This window comes from Anopheles stephensi, chromosome 3 (assembly GCF_013141755.1).
Source record: "Anopheles stephensi strain Indian chromosome 3, UCI_ANSTEP_V1.0, whole genome shotgun sequence".
NCBI classification, from domain to species: Eukaryota; Metazoa; Arthropoda; class Insecta; order Diptera; family Culicidae; genus Anopheles; species Anopheles stephensi.
This window is the reverse complement of record NC_050203.1, coordinates 70157658-70178222: the sequence shown is the minus strand read 5'-3', so window position 1 is coordinate 70178222 and position 20565 is coordinate 70157658. Positions and strand designations below refer to the sequence as shown.

Below are 20565 nucleotides of genomic sequence, written 5' to 3'. Positions count from 1 at the left end.
AAGTCTTCTAGAAAATTTCGCAAGCACTCCCCTATTGAACTCCTCAGTGGCCGTGAATCGTCTAGACGACTACCACCAGAAACGGCTTGACTGAATGGGTTGGTCCGGTGACCGAGGCGATAACGGTGCCGATCTTCACACGGCAGAACCGGGTATCGCGAATCCCATTCGGCGGTGTCCCCGAAAACGCAGGACTGACTATCCAGCTACGGGGAAAATCAAGTCACAGAATGCCAGAAATGGCCAAGGAAGGGGAAGAAGTCTTCAAGGAGGTGTGTTTCAGGAGTGTTTCTTCAAGGAGCCAGAACTAGGTAAGTAAAAGGGTTTAGCGTCCTGAAAACGAGCTAAATTAAATTGAATTAAAATATCTCTCACCTTTCCTTGGAGCCGGCTGCGCAAAACAGAGATTTTCTCGCTTCAAGTTGCTGTCCCCCTCCATCGCGTGTAGAATTTGATCAAACCGGTAGCGATGTAGTCAGTATTCGATTGCTCCGTTCGGTATACTACGCTATACTATTCGGACTGATTCGGAGGACGGGCTTTGGAGTAATTCGCCATCACTTCTCTTCTTCTTCGGTGGCACTACAACCTCGATAGGTCTCGGCCTGCCATTTCTGGATTTCTGTGACTTGATTTTACCCATGGCGAAGTAGTCAACCTAGTGTATGGATAGGATTTGAAGACCGGCGCCGTTGTCGCCTCGGCCACCGGAACCGCCCCCGCTTTCACTTACTTTTGGAGCTTCCGAAATGCTGTGAAACGATGTCATCTTGCTATTCCAATTAAGGTTGGTAGCAGTTTAAGCAACACAACTAAACGTTCAATTACCTCACACACACACATCGAGCGGTGCCGTATGTACATCTCTCTCGTCATTTCCCGGTGTTTACACCATATATTCGAAACTTTGCTCCAAATTTGGTCACATAAGCCACGTGGTTTGCTTACAAAACTGTAACTTGCCTGTCTGTCCCCTCCTCCGCGGGGCGCGCATCATCCCCCATTACAAGCTCTCGAACGCGCTCCTTTTACCTAGCTGCGTCTAGGATGCGCGCTTATACATACGTGTACAGTTAGTATTAGTAGTAGTAGTGGTGAGAGAGTAAAATTAGTTGCTCGCTAAAGTGCGCTGTAAACTGTGTGCGAGAAGAAGAGGAAGTGTTCTCGCGCCTCATACGACGATTGTATAGTGTATAAGTGCAATTTTTGTGCAGACTATCGGTGTGTGTGTGTGTGTGTTTTCTTCACATTTAAGGGTATACAATACACTAGGGAGATATCTCGATTACTGCACGCTGATGAGGCTTCATTCCTTGTGTAATGGCCAGTTGTGCCGTATGGATTTTTATAAATATGTTTGTAAGTTTATATTTATCGGATGTTTAACTTAATTTTTTGGCATCTTCAATGTCGCAGGACAACGACAACAAAAACACCCCAAATTAAGCTAAACATCCAACAGTCCAACAGTCTTAATAGCTAAAACCTGGATGTCCCTTTTTGTTTGCTTGTTCTGTTCCACTTTCTCAACACCTAACCACACAGACCTTCCTCTTCACTTCCCTCCCTACCCTTTTGTCTTTTGAACCTTCTACGTTCCGTCCCTCCAGTGCCAACAGGTTCCACTTCCAGCCGAGAGCAACTAAAAAAGTGCACAATTTCTTTCTCACCGCCCTCTTCGGCGCACAAGAAGCAAATGTCTTAAGCCTTAAAAACAAAAGGAAATCTTATAATTGATCTCTCCTTCCTTAGTGTCATCCTGAGAGATAGGGAGAGAGAGTCGAAGCAAAAAAAACAGAAGCGGTAAGCAGTGACATGGTGTGATGTTTCTGTTAACTATTTTTTAACGTGGTTCACTTCGCATCTGCAGCTGTGCTACAGCTAAACAACCACCCCCCGGTTTTTTTATACGGTTTCTTTCACTAACGCGCTAAAACTGTGTAAACTACACTACTACATCGTCAGAAGTGTTGCATTTTTTAAACGCAAACCCCCGCCCCTTCCCCCCACATCCGCTTACAAATCTAGCTGCCCTTCTGCGGCGCTGCTCTAATAGTCTAATAGCGGGACGAGCCAATCACCCCCCATTCGTTTACTGCTCGTCCTTTGGGAATGTTGTCCTCTTTTTTTGCAATCATATGCCTCAACGCAATGGGAAAATTCAACAGAATTCAAATTCGATAGACAGGTAAATGAGGGTGAGTTTGGGTGTGTGTGTGTGTGTGTATGTACAAAAGAAGCATTATGCATTGTGGTTGTCTTAGCGGAAGAAAGATGTGGTTTTAGGCGCGTACAAGTAATAGGTACGCGGAAGGGGAAATGAAATCACTGGGCAAAAAAAAAAGATCACAAAATTTAGACTGGCTTTCCCTTCTCCTGCTCCTCCTCCTTCCGTTCACCCTATCTCTCTCTCGATCCGTGATCCGTAAGAGTTCAATAAATTACACCACCGTCCGAGGGGGGTCAGGATGTTGTTCCACAGCTCCACAAAAAACACCCCCCTTCCCAAACGGACTAAGAGAGAGAGAGAGAGGGAGCATAATATGAAGTCGGTTATCGTCTTTATCGTCGTCCGTTTAGAACAGCTGCTGCAAAACGGTGGCAATCTGCTTCATCGAATCACCCTTCAGCATCGATCGATGGTCGCCCTTCACGGTGAAAATCTCAACCTTTTGCTGGCAGAGCTGGAAACACAGGGTAGCATTAGCACCGAGAATGGTTGTGAACCACGCCTTCGTCGTATATACTTACATCCGACAGTCCATAGTCACCCTGCAGCTTAGCGTAGTTTTCGGTCGGCTTGACCAGCTTCACCGTTGCCTTTACCTTGGACGACGGTTTGTACATATGGCTGGCAACGATTTTGCCCACGAACGACTTAGCGGTGGTGGCAAGCTGTAAAAAAAGGAAGAAAAACGATCCCAATTATAACCACGCGGCACAGGTAAACGCTGCAAAAATATGGAAACTTACCAGCTGCCGGGAGTACTGCGGATTCTTGGCGTGCACCATCTCCGCACACTTAGCCACCCGGTCGTCCCACGATTTCGCCTCGACCAGCTCCTTCGCCGTACGTCCATAGTCCAATCCACCGCAAACCATCGCGAAGTAGGCCAGCGCGTACGCCTCGTCGACAGCCTGCACAACTTCCCCGTTGGCGTTACGCTGCTTCTGTGCCTCCGTGTACCAGCTCACGTACCGGGGCGATCCGTCCAGCAGCAGCAGCTGACACGCATCACCAGCCTTCTCCAGCTGGACCACCATTTCGTACGCAATCGAGGCACCGAACGAGTAGCCGATGATCGTGTACGGACCGCGCGCCTGCACCGTGCGGATCTGCTTGATGTAGTACGCCGCCAGCAGCTCGAGTGAATCGAGCGGTGCGGCCTCCACGCACTGCAGCCCGTACACCGGCACGGGCAGCGTTTGGGCCAGCGGGATCAAAGCCGTAATGACACCTTCGATTGCGTGCACCGCAAACACCGGTCGTGCCTTGCTGCCGGCCGGTGCAGCCGATTCCAACCGTACCAGGCATTCCTTCGGCATAAGCTCGGCGCTAAACTTGACCTGCGTGCCGTCACCGATCGCATGCTCATCCGTTCGCTTGCCATCGGCACCGCCTGCTGCCACGGGCGATCCTGCACCGCCTGCCGCACCACCGGCCTCTCCACCAGCCGCAGCAGCACCACCCTTCTCGAACGATCGTAGCTTGCCGAACGTTAGCAGCCGGATTTCGGCCGCACTCAGCACCAGATCGAAGCTGCGTTCGAGCGTCTGCTTAATTTCGGCCCCCATCAACGAGTCCATACCCAGATCGGCCAATGTCGCACCGTCCGAAACGTTCTTGGTGTCCTTCAGGCCGAGAATGTTCGCGATGCAGCCGACCAAACTGACGCCACCGGTGTCGGTTTTGCGCTTTTCGGCAATCACCATCGACGCCAGCACCGGGCTCGGTTGCTGCATGAACAGATCCATCGTCTGCAGACAGGACGGCATACGCTGGGGTAGCGTACCACCCACCACCGTATCGTTATCGCCCAAATTCTCCAGCACCAGTCCCGTGTCACCGATCGCGCCCCACTGGATGGCGGTGGCGGGCAGACCGGCAGCATGGCGCGCCTCGCAAATACGTTCCATCGCCGAGTTTGCCAGACCGTAGTTCACCTGGCCCTGGTTCCCGCGCCCGCAGGAAACGCTCGAGAAGCACACAAAGTAGTCCAAATCGGGGCAAAGTTCGCGCGTCGCAGCGTCCAGATTCTTCGTGCCTTCCACCTTCGGTACGCAAACCGCCCGGAAGTCGGCTTCGCTCGAGTTCTCCAGCAGTCCGTCACGCAGCACCGCAGCGAGATTGAACACTCCGCCGACCGGTCCGTGGCGAGCGGCCTCCGTCAACAGCTGCTGGGCGCCCTTCAGCGTCGTCACATCGTTCGTATCGATCACCACCTTCACGCCGCGCTCCGTCCAGCGACGGATCATGAGCGATTGATAGCCCGTCCGGACACCGCTTCGGGACGTCAGTACGATAATCTTGGCGCCACGCGATACCAGCCAGTTGGAAAGCTCCAACCCAAAGCCACCCAGCCCACCGATCAGGATGTACACCTTCTCCGCGTGCATGTACGTGCGTGGGATGGCGTTGATCAGCTTCGGGGCCGGCTTGACAATCTTTGCCTTTTCCTCCTCGCGCACGCGTACCACCACCTTGCCGATGTGTTTGCCCGACGCCATAAAGCGGAACGCCTGCTCCACCTGCTGCTCGGTGAAGACGCTGGTCGGCAGCGGACGAACGGCACCACTCTTGATACCGTCCGCAACCAGCTTCACCACCTCCGCGATCGTCTCGTCGTCACCCTCCATTACGCTGTCGAGCAGAATGCCGTGGAAGGAGGTGTTCCTCAAGAACACGGACATTCCGAGCGGGCTGTTGTTGTTCAGATCGAACTTGCCGATCTCCAGGAAGCGCCCGTTCAATCCCAAACAGCGCACGGAAGCTTGAAGCTTCTCCTCGGCGAGCGAGTTCAGCACCAGATCCACACCACGGCCTTGCGTTTCACGCATAACCAGCTGCTCGAACGAGCAGTCGCGCGAGTTGCCAATGTTTCGGTCCGTCAGCTGCGGGAAGGTGCGCTTCAGGAACTCGCGCTTCTCCTTCGACCCGACCGTCGTGTACACGGTCACGCCGGCTGCCAGGGCCACGGAAATGGCCGCCTGTCCGACACCGCCCGATCCGGCGTGAATCAGGATCGACTCGCCCCGCTTCATCCGGCCGCGCATCACGAGCGCGTAGTACACGGTCGAGTACACGCACGGCACGGTCGACGCCTGCTCCATCGTCCAGCCGTCCGGAATCTCCCAGATCATGTTGCGCTGCGCAACGCAGGTCGTGGCAAGCGACTTGGCCTGCACCATCGCCATGATGCGCCTGCCGTTCGAGTCACGTCCAGCAAACTCCAACCCAAGGATGCAGTCCTGTGTGGCCAAATCACCGGGCAATGCGTCAGCGCCCAGCTTACCGGAGCTAAGCATCACGTCGCGGAAATTGATCGGTGCGTAGTAGACGGTGCACAGCTCCGTACGATCGCTCTTTGCGTTCGTTGCATCGGGCCGTTCGCGAGACAGCGAGCTTTCGATCCACTTCAGACTCGCCAAATCACCCTTCGTTAGGGCGTTTATATACGCGTGCTCGACCGGGAGTGACGGTGCGTTCGACTGGTTGTCCAGACGGAGATGGCGGAATGTGCCCCAGGCAGGGGCGGGCGTCCCGTTCGCCGGACGCAGCACGTTACAGATCAGATCCTTCGCTACCTGCTCCTTGTACAGTGCGCCGGTGAGCGAAAACTTGTCCGCTTTGCGATCCTGGATGAAGAACAGGCGGGCAAACTTCCCCCCCACCTCGTTCTTCACGCAGTTCATCAGTCCTTGCGCTCCGCACAGTTCTTCGCCCTGGCAGACGATGTACACGAACGTGGACGTTTCTTCGGCCTTTGCCAATGCGGCCTTCAACTCCTCCACCCAGCTGAACGAGCGCTCGGTGATGGTAACGAGTACGCTCTTGCGCTGCGCCAAATCACCGACAATCGGGCGCAACAGCACAAACACCTTCTTATCGCACACCTGCGTGCTGATGAGGGTGAACCCTGCCCGCGCAAGCGTTGCCCGCGAGCGCGCATCGAATGTGCTGCGCGATTCTTCCAGCAGCACGAACCCGTCCGACTTGATCGAGTCGCGCAGATTGCACAGAATCGCTTCCGGATCGGCACGCCCGAACGCGTCGTAGCCGATGGCCAGATGACAGTTCTGCTCGATCGGACCGGCCGCCGCGTCCTTGCTCACCACCCGCACGCCCGACTCGCCGTAATGCTGCACCAAGGTGTCCGGCTGGTGGGTGGTGACCACCGCCACATCACTAGCGAGCGTTGGTTCACCCTCGATGATAGCTTGCACCGTACCGGCCATCGTGTTTTCCGGCGACCGTTCGAAGCTTGCCTCCGCCACCTTGATCTTCAGCGCACCGGAACTGTTCTCTATTACCAGATGCACAGCGGCCGTAATGGAGCGCAGGCGGGCCTTCTCACTGTTACCTTCCGCGAGGTCCTTCTCGTTGCTGTTCGGCACAAACACGTACTTCTCGAGTGTCGGTGGTGCTTGCGTACCCTGACGACGGGGAGCCAGTGTAGCGCGCAGTCCACGCATCTCCACACCGCCCGACTTGATAACGTTAATGTCACGGTACATGTACACCGGCAGCGTCCGATCGTCACCGGTCTGCGTAAGATTGCTCACCAGCTCCATGTGACGGGCCGGATTGATTACGATCTTCTCGATGCGCGTCGGTAGATACAGCTCGCGCAGATCCTTTCCGAGAATGCTAAACTGAAGCATCGTGTCCATGAAGCTGACCCAATTATCGCGCCACTGCAGCTCACCGGTAATGGCTCGCGGGTCGCTGCGCGTTACACCACGGAACATATCCGCGTAATCGTAACCGCGCAGACGCAACTCTTTGTAAACGTCGCCCATGTTCAACGGCAAGCCGGACTTGTCCGCCTCCAGCTTGTTGAGCGGCAGCTCTTCCAGTTCGATCTTTTCCGGGATGGTAAGCTTGCCGGATACGGCCAGTGTGCCACCTTCACAAATCTCAAACGCACCGGTACCGTCGAAGAAGTTAATGCCGAACTTGACCGATCCATCCTTCGGCAGGATCGTGGCACGATGGAACACCGCGTTCTCGATCACGACCGGAGTTTTTTCAATGTCCGCTCCCTGCATCTTGGCGTACGTTCGCCAGGCGAGTGTGAGATATCCGGTGGCAGGGAACAGCACACGGCCATCGATCGTGTGTCCGGCCAGGTAGGCATCTTCATCCTTTCCCAGGTTAACGTCGATTATCGTTTCTCCCGATTTATCTGTAGGGCGAGAGTGGGAAGCGAAACAGATTATTATCGTTGGTCGGAAGATTTCGAAGTGCGATTGCTTACTTTCAACGCCAATCCGAGCCAGGAACCAGTTGATCGAATGGTCCCATTTGACCAAAGAATTCAACATAGGCGTACCACGGCCCACTGGATACGTGATCGGACGGTACAGCTTTTGAACTTGTGGCTGAGCACCGGCAGCGTACAATCTGAAGGGGAGGAGAGAAATAAAAAAGGGAAATAGAGTAAGGGACAGTTCTCTTCTCTCTTTAAACGGGGCAGCACACTTACTTGCCAAGGTTGCTCAACAGGAAGATCATGTTGTTCGCATGATCACGCTTCATCAGGCTAAGGTTGGTGGCATCCTTGCCAAGGGCACGCTTCAGGATCGCCTGCAGCAAACCGTGCGGTGCAATCTCGATGCAGATCGCATTGGCCGGCACGTGCTTCAGCCCTTCGGCAAACAACACCGGCGACAGCAGATTGTTCACGTGGTACGCCGACGACGATTGCTGCGCCAACGGCGTTGGCCACGATTCCTCCGGAATGCTCGTACTGATCCAGCGCGGCGTACGGTTCTTCGGGTTGGGAATGATCTTGTCCAGCGATTTGCGTAGCTTCGGCGCTGCATCGGCAATGTACCGGCTGTGGAACGCAATGCCGGAAGATTTCACACCCTTCGCGAAGATGCCTTGTGCGTTCAGATCGGCGATAACCTTGCCCACGGAGCTCACCGGACCGGAAATCGTAACACTGTCCGCGCTATTGTGACACGCGGGTATCACATCCTTCGGAAGCTTCTGCTTACATTCCTCCCACGAAAGGCCAACCGCTGCCATCTGGCCAGCAATTAGGTCCGTATCGAGGATGCTACGACCACGCCAGTACGCGGCCAGCACGGTCTGTTCCGGCGTGAAGCATCCGTCGGCATACGCACAGCCCAGCTCACCGACGGAATGGCCCACCATACCGTCCGGCGTGATTCCAACGTGCGTGAGCACATCGGTAAGCGCTACCTGCACGGCCGCAATCGAAATGAACGAGTTCAGGATGTTATCGAACTTGGTCTCGTCACTCTTCGTCAGTACATCGATCAGATCGACACCTTCCGGACGGAGCGCTTCCGCACAGCGGTAGATGCTACTCTGGAACACCTCCAGCTGCATCAAATCCTTCGCCATGCTGGCCCACTGCGAACCCATGCCAGAGTAGATGAACCAAACCGGACGCTTATCGTCCACGTTCACTTCCGACACCTCACGCACAGTCTGTGCCTGGGCATCGCCGCCACCGGCCACCACCGTGTATCCTCGGTGGTTGTGCAGCGGAATGTTGCGGCTGTGGATTTCGTTCACGATGCCCACAAACTCTTCGTCGTCCTTGCTTACTGCCGCCTGGTCGAGGAACGATTCCACCGCTTCCGGCGTCCGGCCAGACGCAACCATCAGCTTCGGGAACCCGTCGTCCTTCGGGCTGATCGGTTTCGGTTTCGGGTTCGACTTCAGGATTACGTGCGCATTCGCTCCACCGAACCCGAACGAGTTCAGCCCAATGATGCCACCGTTCCACGGCAGATTACGATCCACCACCTTTAGCCGCCCGTCCAGCAGACCGTACAGGTCCGGGTTCGGGTTTTTGTAGTGCAAATTGCCCGGAATGACGCCCTCCTCCATCGCGATCAGAATCTTCGCAATCGAGCAAACGCCCGACGCTGGTTCCGAGTGGCCCATGTTCGATTTCACCGACCCGATCAGCAGTGGCGTTTTGCGATCCTTGCAGAAAAAGTCCGTAATCGCGTTCACCTCCTGCGGATCGCCCACCTTCGTGCCGGTACCGTGCGCTTCCACGTACACTACGTCGGCCGGGTTCAGCCCAATCTCGTCGTACGTTTCCTTGATCAGTCGCTTCTGCATCTCGCCGATCGGGTACGTGATGCCCTGCTCCTTGAACCCGTCCGTGTTTGTCCGCACGTTCAGCACGCTCGCGTAGATACGGCGCGAGTTGGACGCACGCTGCAGGAATGTGACTACGCAACCGTCCGACCGGACGTACCCATTGCCCGACTCATCGAACGCTTTGCACATACCGTCCTTGCTCAGCATGTTCAATCGTTTGAACTGCAAGGACATGGTGGGTTTCAGGATGAGACCACAGCCGGCCACGATCGCGGCATCGCAGTGTCCCGCCTTCATGTCGGCGAACGCCTGCGACAACGCAAACAGCGAGCTGGAGCAGGCGGTATCGACCGCATAACTCGGTCCCTTGAAGTCAAAGGTGTAGGAGATGCGGTTGGCGAACATTGCGCGCGCACACCCGGTGAGACCGTATCCATTCACTAGGTCCGGATCGGCACACCAGTGCTGTTCGGTTTCCGAGTTTGAGCAACCGATGTAAACGCCGGTACGGCTGCCACGGATTTCTTGTGGATTGATGCCTAAATAATGAAAGAGAATGTTTAGAAATGATATACGTGTTCCTTATCAAGTATATCAATGCTAGATGTTAATTGAGTTCAACCGATCCACCCATCTTTTCATCTGGATTTGAAATAGCTATGGCCAAAATAGTCAAGGAATTGCAACTGATCATCTCCAAGATCTATGGGTTTTATCCCTGAACTAAGAAGTTGGAAGGTTGTTTGAGGCAGAACGTCTTGTTAGCGTTCTCTCGATGAAATGAATTGAAAATTTATCAGACTGACACCACCAAACTTAATTGCCAAAGATACAACCCCTTAATCTTGTGACGCAATTTACGGTCAAACGCCACAAAGCTCACTTGTGCTCCTCCGCCAATTCAAAAGCCACACGCGCTTAAATCCGGTACTTCCCGAAGGTACTTTGCTCTTACATCGCAAAGCGCACAAAACGGCGCTCGATACACACCACCGCAAAAATCGACGTAAATGAGCTATTATTTGTTATGGCCAATTGCTGGGGACAAGCCTTGCGCTGCGCCACACCATGTTAGAAGAGTAGCGTAACGAAACGGATACGTTCTTTAAAGCTCGCACCTAGCCACTGTATTGCCTTGAATGGATGTTAGAAAAAGAGCAATTTTACTGCAAAAAAAGCCAACCAGGGTTTGGAGGGAAAAACTGCTTCCCCTCAGGGCGAGAGCTCTTCAAACAGGGTCCGTCCACACAACAAAATGCTGCTGTGTAATTTTGCTCCGTACCTTCAACGAGACGTCCCCATCGATCGTGTACCCAAAGCCAAAGTCAAGAAGCGCGGACCGACGACGTCATCAGACCTGCCCGATCGTTCGATGGGACGAATGGAGTAAAATCAAATAATTCGTTCGTGGTGGGTAATGGCGCAGCGTGTGTGACTCCTCTGTTCCGCGTTGTGCGTCATTTGCGGTCGGTGCAAAAAGAAAGAGACTGTGTAAGTACACCAGGCCTTTTTTTGTCTTATCCTATCGAAAATTGCCAATGATCGTACGATCTGACAAACTTATTTTGCTTATAGGTTGAAGGAACCATCATTAAACGATAGGGGGGAAAAAACGTCCAGAGTATGACATTTCCGAAGGCATTCGGCAGTGCTTGGAGAACAGGTTTTCTGAACGTCTTAATGTACAGATTTGAAGACGCTATTGTTGCGGCAATGCACCATTGCTCTATCACGTCGAACTTACCAGCATCAATGATCGCCTCGTGGGTACACTCCAACAGCATGCGCAGCTGCGGATCCATACATTCAGCCTGCTTTTGGTGAATCTTGAAAAACTCCGCATCCAGATGCTGCAGATCTTCGTCCTTAATTTTACCGATGCGTGTCGGGAGATCGTACAGGCCGGCGGGCCAGCGGCGATCGTCATCGTTTACCATGTCGACGCCCTCCAGCAGGTTGCGCTTAAATTCGGCAATGTCCGAACTTTCCGGCAACCGGCCAGAAAAGCCTGTGATGCAGATTTCATCCACGATGGTGGGCCGGGGGCCGCCGTGGCCACCCACACCAGCGCCTACATCGTAGTGTCCCCCGACGCGGTCCAGGGGGACACTGCGGCGGGTGTCAGAAGCGGTCACGTCCTCGAAGCGGGCCGGCATGTTGCTGTTGTTGCTTTGATTGCGTCGTTGTTTTCGTCTGTTCGAACGTTTGCCGCGCGAAGGAATGGCTGCGCTTCCGCTGCTGACCGCACCCGGAAGCCGGCGTTGATGTGATGCTTTGCGGCCCGGGTTGTGGAAAAACCGGGACCTCTACCACGCACTGGGATGGGACAGCAGTTGAGATTATATTCTGTAAACGGGGAGGAAGAAAAATAAAACCGGTCGTTAGTATCACATTTGAGAAAGAAAGCGACGATAATTAATTGCACGATTTCACCGAAGAAAAGGAAGCCTTAAAAGAACTCCCTCGGGTGGGTGTATAGCAATCAACACGAATCCTTTGCCATGGCAGCGCTGCTAACTAAATTTAAACGATTAGATCATGCTGGGGCATTTGGCGCTATGATGCCATATGGAACGTTGAAGGAATGCGCTTTTATAAGAGTAAATATAATCTCACCCTAGTCTAGCTACGATGCACGCGAGCTCAAATTTAATTCGATTAAACCAATTCAACTAACCAATTATTTACACATTTGAGAATAGTGCAAATGGGCAGCTGGGGGAACTGATTGAGGAAAGTCCTTCCACCAGAACATTGGAAGGATTTTTTCCGCAGCAAACGATTGAGCTTTCTTAAGACAATAAATAATGTTTGTGTGTGTATATCGGCTAAAAAAACCAAAAGATAAGATACCAAAAAGGAAAGTCGGAAATAGGCTTCACTCGTCGATAAAATGTGATAACAAATTGATGCAAAAAATGTTAAAGGTATTATCTATCGACATAACAACCAACAAATCTGTTAAACAAGGCTGGTGGTTATCGGGGAGGCCAATAATACTTTCCACAAAGGGGTCCAATAATAGCAACAGCGATTTTTTTCCCTTGCCCCATGCGATAAGGTTTTAGCCGATTGGTTATTATCATCTTATCTATATCTGTGGGGTGTTGTCTCACGCTATCATGGCAACAACCAGCGGAAGAACGGACGTTGACGTGGACTCAAGACAAGCCCCCAACCCCCGTTGAAATACGTTCGACCGTTTTCCAATCGTTCGGTCAGTCAGTACACGCGCATCGAGTGATACGGCAGTCTCAGAATATTTATTCTCATTTCCATACATGACCGTTCGGGATTGGTTCAATTGACGTAAGAAGCGACAAGCGTTGTCTGGATCTCGGAAGACAAATAGAAAGACATTTCATTTTTTGTACCAATGAGATCCTCTAACATATATTGAGTGGCGTATATACTTCTCGTATGAAAATGACTTTTAAAGTTGTAAAAAAAACTAATAATTATGAAAGATCTTTCAGACATTGGTACCGTTAAAGAAGACATCTCGAAAAAAAACAGGTCAATTCGATACTTCTCCTATTATTAGTACAAAATCTGAGAGACAATAACTGAGAGATGAAAAGCTCTATCCTCAATAATGAATAATCCTCGCGATAGTAAGACATAACTACGAACTGTTCATTAGAGGACCTTCATTAGAGTCCTAAAATTGGAGAATTTGATACCTCCCTGTGAGCGTCAACGACCTAGAATTTCGAAACCCTTCAAGTCGTTAATAGAGATGCGATCTTACTAGTGTCTGATACGCAACTAAGTTTCTTATCGCTTCGAAATCAAGGATTTAGTCACATGCTTTGCTTGAAGTGGATGTTGTTGATGTTGTGGAATTTCTTATGTTCATCTGTAAGATCACATAAGAGTCACAAATAGATGATTTCTTTCGCGAAAAACAGTTTATTGTTACTGCCAACAAAAAAACAATAACAAAACCCCCCAAAAACAACAGCCCACGACGTAACCAGATCATTCGAGTCTGTTTTATCAACGCTGATGTAACACCACGTGCGGCAACCTTTTGTTGTGCCGTCGGATATGCAACGGACCGGGACCAGGGCCATTGGATTTCCCCTTCTCCAGAAACCCGGTTCTCATTGGGAGAAGTTAAGGAAAGTTCAACCCCAACTTCGGCGAAAGGTTTGGTGGGGTTCCGACATCTTTCTCAATAAAAGCCAGCGCATTCGCTAGGCTTTCCTGAGGAATTTTGCACAAAAGCTGACCACCCGAATAGAGGGCAAAATTTCATCGCAATCACATATACACCAAAAATGCTGTGACAAACAATGCAAAGTCTCTGGCGAGCGCGTATGCGACCTAAATAAGGAGCGCATATAAAATTGCAAAACTCCGCTCACCACCCATTAGCGAAGGTCCACAACACAGACCCAGTACCATCGAAAGCAACCCTTCACCGCCAACCGGCAATCCATTACAAGCCGCAGTAGTTACAGGTGTCCAAGCTCAGTTCGCTGCTCACCCTGTGAAAGATATTGGTGCCATCAGCTTTGGAAGACGAAAAACAAAACCGAAACAAACAAACAAACAAAAAAACTCCCCAGAAGGAAGTTGCCTGGTACATCGTTTCACGTCACCCGACGCGAGATCAGGCGATCCCAGTTGCGAAACAGAAATACGCATTAAAAAAAAAAGAAACATCAAAATATCGACTGATCATGACTAGCCAATAGAGGGAATGAGGATGGGGAGTGATAAAAACGCGAAACACGATCCAGAGACAACACCGGGCGGATGTAGGAGAAGATGCACAGCTTCCAAGAAAAAAGTTTGCTGAAGTAAGACAAAAAGCCAATGTGGCAAAAGAATGATGATCGAGGATCGTACAAGACGACACGCTTGATTATGTAGGGGCTTGAACAGTGTACGAGCCGAGCAATGATTTGCTTTTGTGGCTGCTGGGCTCTGTTGTGCTACACAAATCAGCGCATTATTCTCAAGCTGTAGACCACGGGCCGCATATGATCAACCGCTTTATTCCCTTATTGTACACTCATTGACGCGGTACTTTGTAGCGCCAATGTTCGGCCAGGAATACGGAAGCAAACGGGGGGGGGGGGGGGGGGGGGGCGAATTATTTGTGCCGAAGGAACACTGCGCTTACTTGCGATGAAAATGTTGGCTGAAATTTGGAGAATCCTAGCCAGCCTCCTAGCAAGTCCCGAAACTCATGGTGGAGTTAATCATTCGGTGGTTTTCTCGATTCAACTGTCGATTCTTCCAGTGGTGACGTCTTTTTAAATGCCGATTAACGTCAACCGTTGAAGAGATGCGTGATCAGGTCACTCCCTCACGATTATTACCCTCCTCCTCTACATCCCATTTGCAAGGTGTTGATATTTGCTTATCGATTGGAAGAAGGTACAATAAAAACAACAAAAAAAGGTAAAATCGTCAGCACGGGATAACGCAAGCTGCTATCAAATCGACCTCTAGGAGGCTGGTACTCTGGAGGAAGAGGCCTCTCGGTCCGCAGATGAGACCGCGCACAGGGGGGACGGTTGTTTAATGTTTTGCCTCTTTCAAGTTCATGTTTACACTTCCGACTCTCTGACACGCCACCATCATACAAGGTGATGTACGCGGCCAGAAAAAACTGCATGCACCAACGTTGTAACAACGTGCAATCGATGTTAACGTGTACGTTTTCTTCTTCGCCGCCTGCCGTCCGTCACGGTTGTCTAATCATACGCATGGGAACAAAATGTTAACATATTGCTAACGTGAGAATGCCCACGTGGAGTGGTTATCGATTCCAATTACGAGTCGTATAGCTGCGTGAGCTGATTTGATGAGGCCTAAAAAATTACTTTAGAGCACAGTTCAAAAATTTGCAAATAAAATCAGCTGCTGCTCTTTTATAGGTAGCTGATTCCTACTGGCTGCATCGCAACTGATTATAGGTGCGTTATCATGTCTTGTTACAGCTCACAGCTATCGCACCCTGGCCATGGTCGATTCAATATCACAATCCGTTTTGCACTTGGCAACTTCGAAATCAATCCCGTATGATCTCACTTGAAATGGAAAGGCATTGGTGTTTGTGTATAAAATAATATTTTGAACTCCTCTCTAGCTCTTCTTCCCATGTTTGGGACGTTGTTAACCTGTCTATTATCAGACTCTTCTGCTTTCAAGTGCTAATACGCGTGTGTACTCGTTCTGGAGTCGTAGTCAAACTTGAGCAGATGTCGGAACGTTGTGTGCCGAATGCAAATATTGTAACAGTTGTTTTTCTGCCAAAATCGTTCCAAACGACTGCTGCAAGAAGAGATCCAGAGATCAAGGACTTTGCTGTTTGTCCATCAGTCCTCTAGATCCTCCTGTTATAGATCACAGACCGTTTTGCGTTGCTCTCGGTCTCAGTGCACGATAATGTACCTAACGCACTACGAAAATCACCAAGTGCTCGGCAAGAAAACACAACCAAAAGCCCAAAGGATTAACTCACTGCTTATCAAACCAAACACTTGCCGCCTACAGAACGGGAGCTATTATCACACACAATTCTTCCACACACGCACAGTCTCTCTTGTATTTCTGTTCGTTCGTTCGCTTGCACCGAGATGAGGATGAAACACGGGTGCCAAAAAATCTCGTCCGCTACCGAGAACTATGCGGCATCGAATGAGCAGCAGCACCGATCGGGCTGGAAGCCAGATCAAGATCTGCCCCGTTGCAGCGCGAATCTCCACGCAACGCAACGTGGGTTGTCAAGCTTGCTTCCTTCGCTTCACAACACATGTATGCGCTCCCGCTCGCTCGCACTTCACTCCAATGGGGAGCAGCACCACGCAGACGCCACAGTTTCTAACACTACCACCTGAACGCCGTATCTCTCACCTCTCAAACACACTGGCGCAACGGACGATGTGTGCGAAGAATCGGATGATCTCTGGACAAATGCTGAACGCGCGTGTCAATTCGCCGAGTGGTCCGATTAGCTCGGTACTGCTGCTGCAACAACACGGACTCCGCAACAGACGTTAGACGATTTCGGAGGGAAGGCAAAAAAAAATGACACGGAACCGGAGGTCAACTCTGGACCGAACGCGCTGAAGCTTCGCTTTCGACTAGCTTGCGCCCTTCGCCAGTGGGTCCTACTTATGCTGGTTCTACCATCGGCAGGAAGAAGATCCCTGACGTCTTTCCTCCACCCCCCTCTTAGTGCAACCTTATCGCTGGGCCCCGTCTCTGCTGTCCTTTCGCGACCGTTGTTGGGTGGTGTTTGTGAGAGTACGCCTCGAACGGTCTCTTCTGACCGCGTGGAGCCAAACGTTCTCTCCGTCCTTTTGCACATGACATCCTGACCCTTATCAAGAATCACGCACACCCTAGTGATCCGTACGTTTGGTGTAATGCCCTTCTTTCTCCTTTACGGTGTGATGCGATCGGTTGTTGTCAGTTGCCGGTGGTGCATTTGTAGGAGGGTGTGGAGGGTGTCTTACGTGTGTGTTTGTATGTGCGTCGGTAGGCCAAGACGATCGGTGCCACACAGCATCATCAGCTGCTACCATGCTCCCGAACCATCATACCATCTTCTGGCTGGTAATCACGCGATCGGCCATCCTGGGGAGTATTGTGCTTGTTGGGCTAGCATGCATTATTTCATATGCTGTTTCGGGTATGGAAGCCTCATCATTTTGGTGATGATATGTAGTTTTTCTCACAGGGCCCATTAATTTTAACGGCAAGTTGCTGGTTAGTATGATAAACAACACAAATATTTGCATTTCCCTTCGGTACTTTTTTTATTCATCTTCAGCTGGTCCTGTCTTTGTTTGGATCCTTCGGGCTTATCGGGTTACTTTGCAGATGATCTCTGAGCTGTTTGCCAACACAAACGTTTATGACAGAATTTTCCAAAATGAAAACCCTTCAAATTGCAGAGTTTGAAGTTGAATCCTCCATCATGATGATCTTGATCATCAGTTCTTCTAACTATTTTCCGCCTAAAAGTTCTAATTCTGCTTTGGACAAGTCTCCGAGACATTCATGAGGAACATTATTTTTTTCTCTTTAGTCCCAGCTACCTCCATTGCGCCATGTTATTCAAATGTCATTGTTTTGAGGGTTTAAAGATAATCTTATTTGATTTTACGCAGAATTTTATAGCGCCACAAATGAAGTTCACTGCCGAATAGTTTACGAGCGGTACGCATTCGCAAAAGAGCATTAATTACACCCTGTCATTGTCAGATCATTTATCGGACACAGTCTCGTCATGACGTTCGTGCAAGCCCAAGAACACGCTCGTCAGAGATTTAGAAGTGATTAGCGCGACATACTGCAAACGTTGGAAAATTTTCCAATCCAACGCACATTCTCCCATTGCAACGAGATCCAGGGGTGCAACGTATGCACCTCACAAACTTGTACGATTGACAATACATTCACAGATAGAGCTAGGCGATAGGTTGGTTGGCCAGCGCCCTAGGAAATGGAGCAAAATCCTGCATCCCACGCTATTACGGTGACCTTGGCAAAATGACGACAACGGGCAAGGTCCGGCGGGAAGGAATGCGAATAATGATGAAGTTGCACCAGTCGCTGTGACGAGTTGGTGCGTCCGTGTTCTGGCTGTCCTCTTGCTCGGACGATGATGATAATGACGAGGAGGCAGCACTCAGTTACTTACCACCTCGCATCACACACCACGAGCCCACTCTCATGCTCAACGTGTCGAGCGCGTGTTCGGCCAGTGCATTTTTAGCGTGTGCTTCCTCATTTGTAATACTGGCCACGGACCGAAACACTCACACTGCGCCACACATGGCCACCTTGCAAAAGATGACACGCGATCATGCGATGGTTCGTCGTGCGATCATCTCACCGAAAGATGGCCCATCGTTTTTGACATGATGCTAGCGTTATGATGCAACCACAACACGGCTGCACGAATCAAGCAGGCACTGGGCGCAGTAGGTCCATTTCCAGCGTTGCGAGCGTGATGGCAGGGGCTATTGTGTCTACCCACTATCGACGGTGGTTTGTTCCCTTCATAATTCGCAACTTATTATCAGAAAATGGGAAATTGTTTGCTAAATTGCTTTATCAGTGTTTTACAGTACAACAAAACCCCCATTTTGTACTACAATAGTTTACCATCTGGAAGTTGTGAAACTTTTCCCCTCAAACAATCGAACTTTCCAGACGTGTGGTGTGTGAAGAAAAAAAAAATGTGAAAGTGAAAGTTAGCGAAATAAACCAACAACCATAATTCGAGTTTTAGGACACCCGCCTCAGCTGGAGCTGTGACTTGTCTGTGACTTGGTGTGCGTCCGTCATCTAGAAGGTGCCGTTGTGTAGTGACGGAAAAGCAATAGAAAGAAAGAGCAGAGCCCGCAGAATTTCCAACAACCACCAGGAGTGACTCTAACTCCAAGGAAAATCTAAATTCTAACGGAAATTCTAACTCCACACAAATGGGAAAGGCAGCAAATCGATTCCAGTTGCAGAGCGGAAAACAAGCAAATGGGCCACCCCAGCAAGAGGGTGTGGTGGTACACACCGTCCTCCTGGATACGGTGGAAAAAGGGGGGGGGGGGGCTTGGTCGAACTAATTACGGATTTTGCGAAACTGTTGCGGCCTACTTCGCCGATTCCCATTTCCGCCAAGTGCGATCCACTTCCAACAAAGGTGGATGTATTGTGTGATCGCTGGAGGTGAAGAGGAACGGACATGTTGGAACTGAACGGATCCAGCCCGCTTCACAACACACACACACACCTCCCCCCTTCTTCACGCAGTTTTTCGTTCATTCATATGGATGCGTTCGTCCGAGACGTCGTAAAGAGATGGGGCCAATGTTGGAAGCAAACAGAAGAAGACACCCAAAAGCATCATCTCCCCCCCACTCCAAGGTTTTTGGTTGAACGTACGATTGGTAGCGAAAAGGTTAATGACCCCGATTTTTTGTGTGTGTGCCAAAGCAGACAAGGGTGAAATGGAAAATTTGGCAGGTAAGCAACGAAAGCTAAAACTAGAGCGCGGAGGACATATCACGGTGAACATGCGATGGCTACACACACACACACACACACAATCTATTGCCGGGTGTGCGTTGAGGTTATCTTTCTAATGATCTGGGAGTGTGTGGTCGGCACTATAGCGGACATCGATTTTATGCGAATGTTCCAGCAAACGGGTATCCTTCTTTTTTATGCGTTTATAACGATCGATTGGATTATGAAACACAAACACACACACACTACTAGTTCCTCGGTTCACAAACCACCAACATACACACACAAGGGACAGAGGAAAACTAGACGTGGAAAATCGATTTCCAGCTAACAGCCACAAACAGATCCGTTGCATCACGACCCGTGTTTTAGTGAGGTGAAAATAGGAAAACTACACTTACCCTTATTGCTAGGTTGGACCTTGGGGATTTTTGTTTTGATATATCAAAGTCCCTGGTCTGGCTGTTTTGGTTCCAAAAACTTATCACTATTCGTTCCGCACACCGGCACAACTGCACTACAGATGCACTTTTAGAGGGTTTAAGATGGGGATGGGGATGTACGGATGCAGTTCTTAAGTTTATACTGTGAAGAACAATCACCACTTCCGGCAACACTTGAACGGCGCACTAGCAGTAGTAGTAGTCAATTCTGCTCACTCAGCATCACCACCACCGAAGAAACGTCAAAGGCAACTTTGATGATAGCTTCACACGTCACTTCACTTGGTATTGTTTCACTGGGGAATGTGCTTTTTTTAATGGAAAATGTATTCGCTTCTTAGATGATTTTGCACTTGATATCGGATATGGGACTGTGGTTTTGTTGTTGGTCACCTTTGTGATAATGAATTTTCCAGGAATCTCTTCTTCCTTTTTTCTGTTCGGATTCGGTGCGCGTCGTGCTGCAGCACGAGCAGGAGCGTAAGGAAAATGCTTCCGCCGATGGTGAACACTTTTGCTGAAATGCGTTTTTCGCCGTGTGTGAAATATGTTGAGTTTGCAAAACCGCGGCTCTCGGTTGACCCATCCGAAACGGGACCAAAAGGAAAGCCGCACTACTGACGCTCCCGTAGAGTGGGGAAATGCGATCGAAAACTCGAGACGCGCAGTTTGCTCTCTCTCTCTCTCTCTCGCTTGCTCCACCAATATCGTCGGGTGGCCTGTGCGTGTGACGGCGAACGGCTATATCCAGGCGTAAGCGAGATGGCATGAAAACGAAAAGATCGTACGATATGCACTAACACACGCGCACACACG

At 50.6% G+C, this 20565-nt stretch overlaps 1 protein-coding gene across 3 annotated transcripts; it reads right to left on the bottom strand.

Annotated features, from left to right (window-relative positions):
• Positions 1 to 871: 871 nt before the first annotated feature.
• On the bottom strand, positions 872 to 20337 carry LOC118512534 (fatty acid synthase). 3 transcript variants are annotated; one of them, XM_036057088.1, is made up of 7 exons: positions 19708 to 20337; positions 11055 to 11656; positions 7707 to 9849; positions 7479 to 7624; positions 2974 to 7406; positions 2752 to 2895; positions 872 to 2684 (listed from the first exon to the last, which is right to left on the bottom strand). In XM_036057088.1, exons 2-7 carry the CDS (start codon positions 11464 to 11466, stop codon positions 2577 to 2579), a joined length of 7386 nt encoding a protein of 2461 aa, XP_035912981.1. In that variant the 5' UTR covers positions 11467 to 11656; positions 19708 to 20337; the 3' UTR covers positions 872 to 2576. The 3 variants fall into 3 exon arrangements, with proteins under 3 accessions (XP_035912981.1, XP_035912979.1, XP_035912980.1); XM_036057086.1 differs by lacking the exon at positions 19708 to 20337 and adding an exon at positions 16184 to 16430; XM_036057087.1 differs by lacking the exon at positions 19708 to 20337 and adding an exon at positions 15792 to 16007.
• Positions 20338 to 20565: the final 228 nt, after the last annotated feature.

Excerpts from the sequence above, each read along its gene's own strand:
- LOC118512534 (XM_036057088.1), bottom strand. The coding sequence starts at position 11,466 with ATGCCGGCCCGCTTCGAGGACGTGACCGCTTCTGACACCCGCCGCAGT. Across the intron at positions 7,407-7,478 it reads GGCTCGGATTGGCGTTGAAA|ATAAATCGGGAGAAACGATA; the intron begins GTAAGCAATCGC and ends CTCGCCCTACAG. Across the intron at positions 2,896-2,973 it reads CGCAGTACTCCCGGCAGCTG|CTTGCCACCACCGCTAAGTC; the intron begins GTAAGTTTCCAT and ends CTTTTTTTACAG.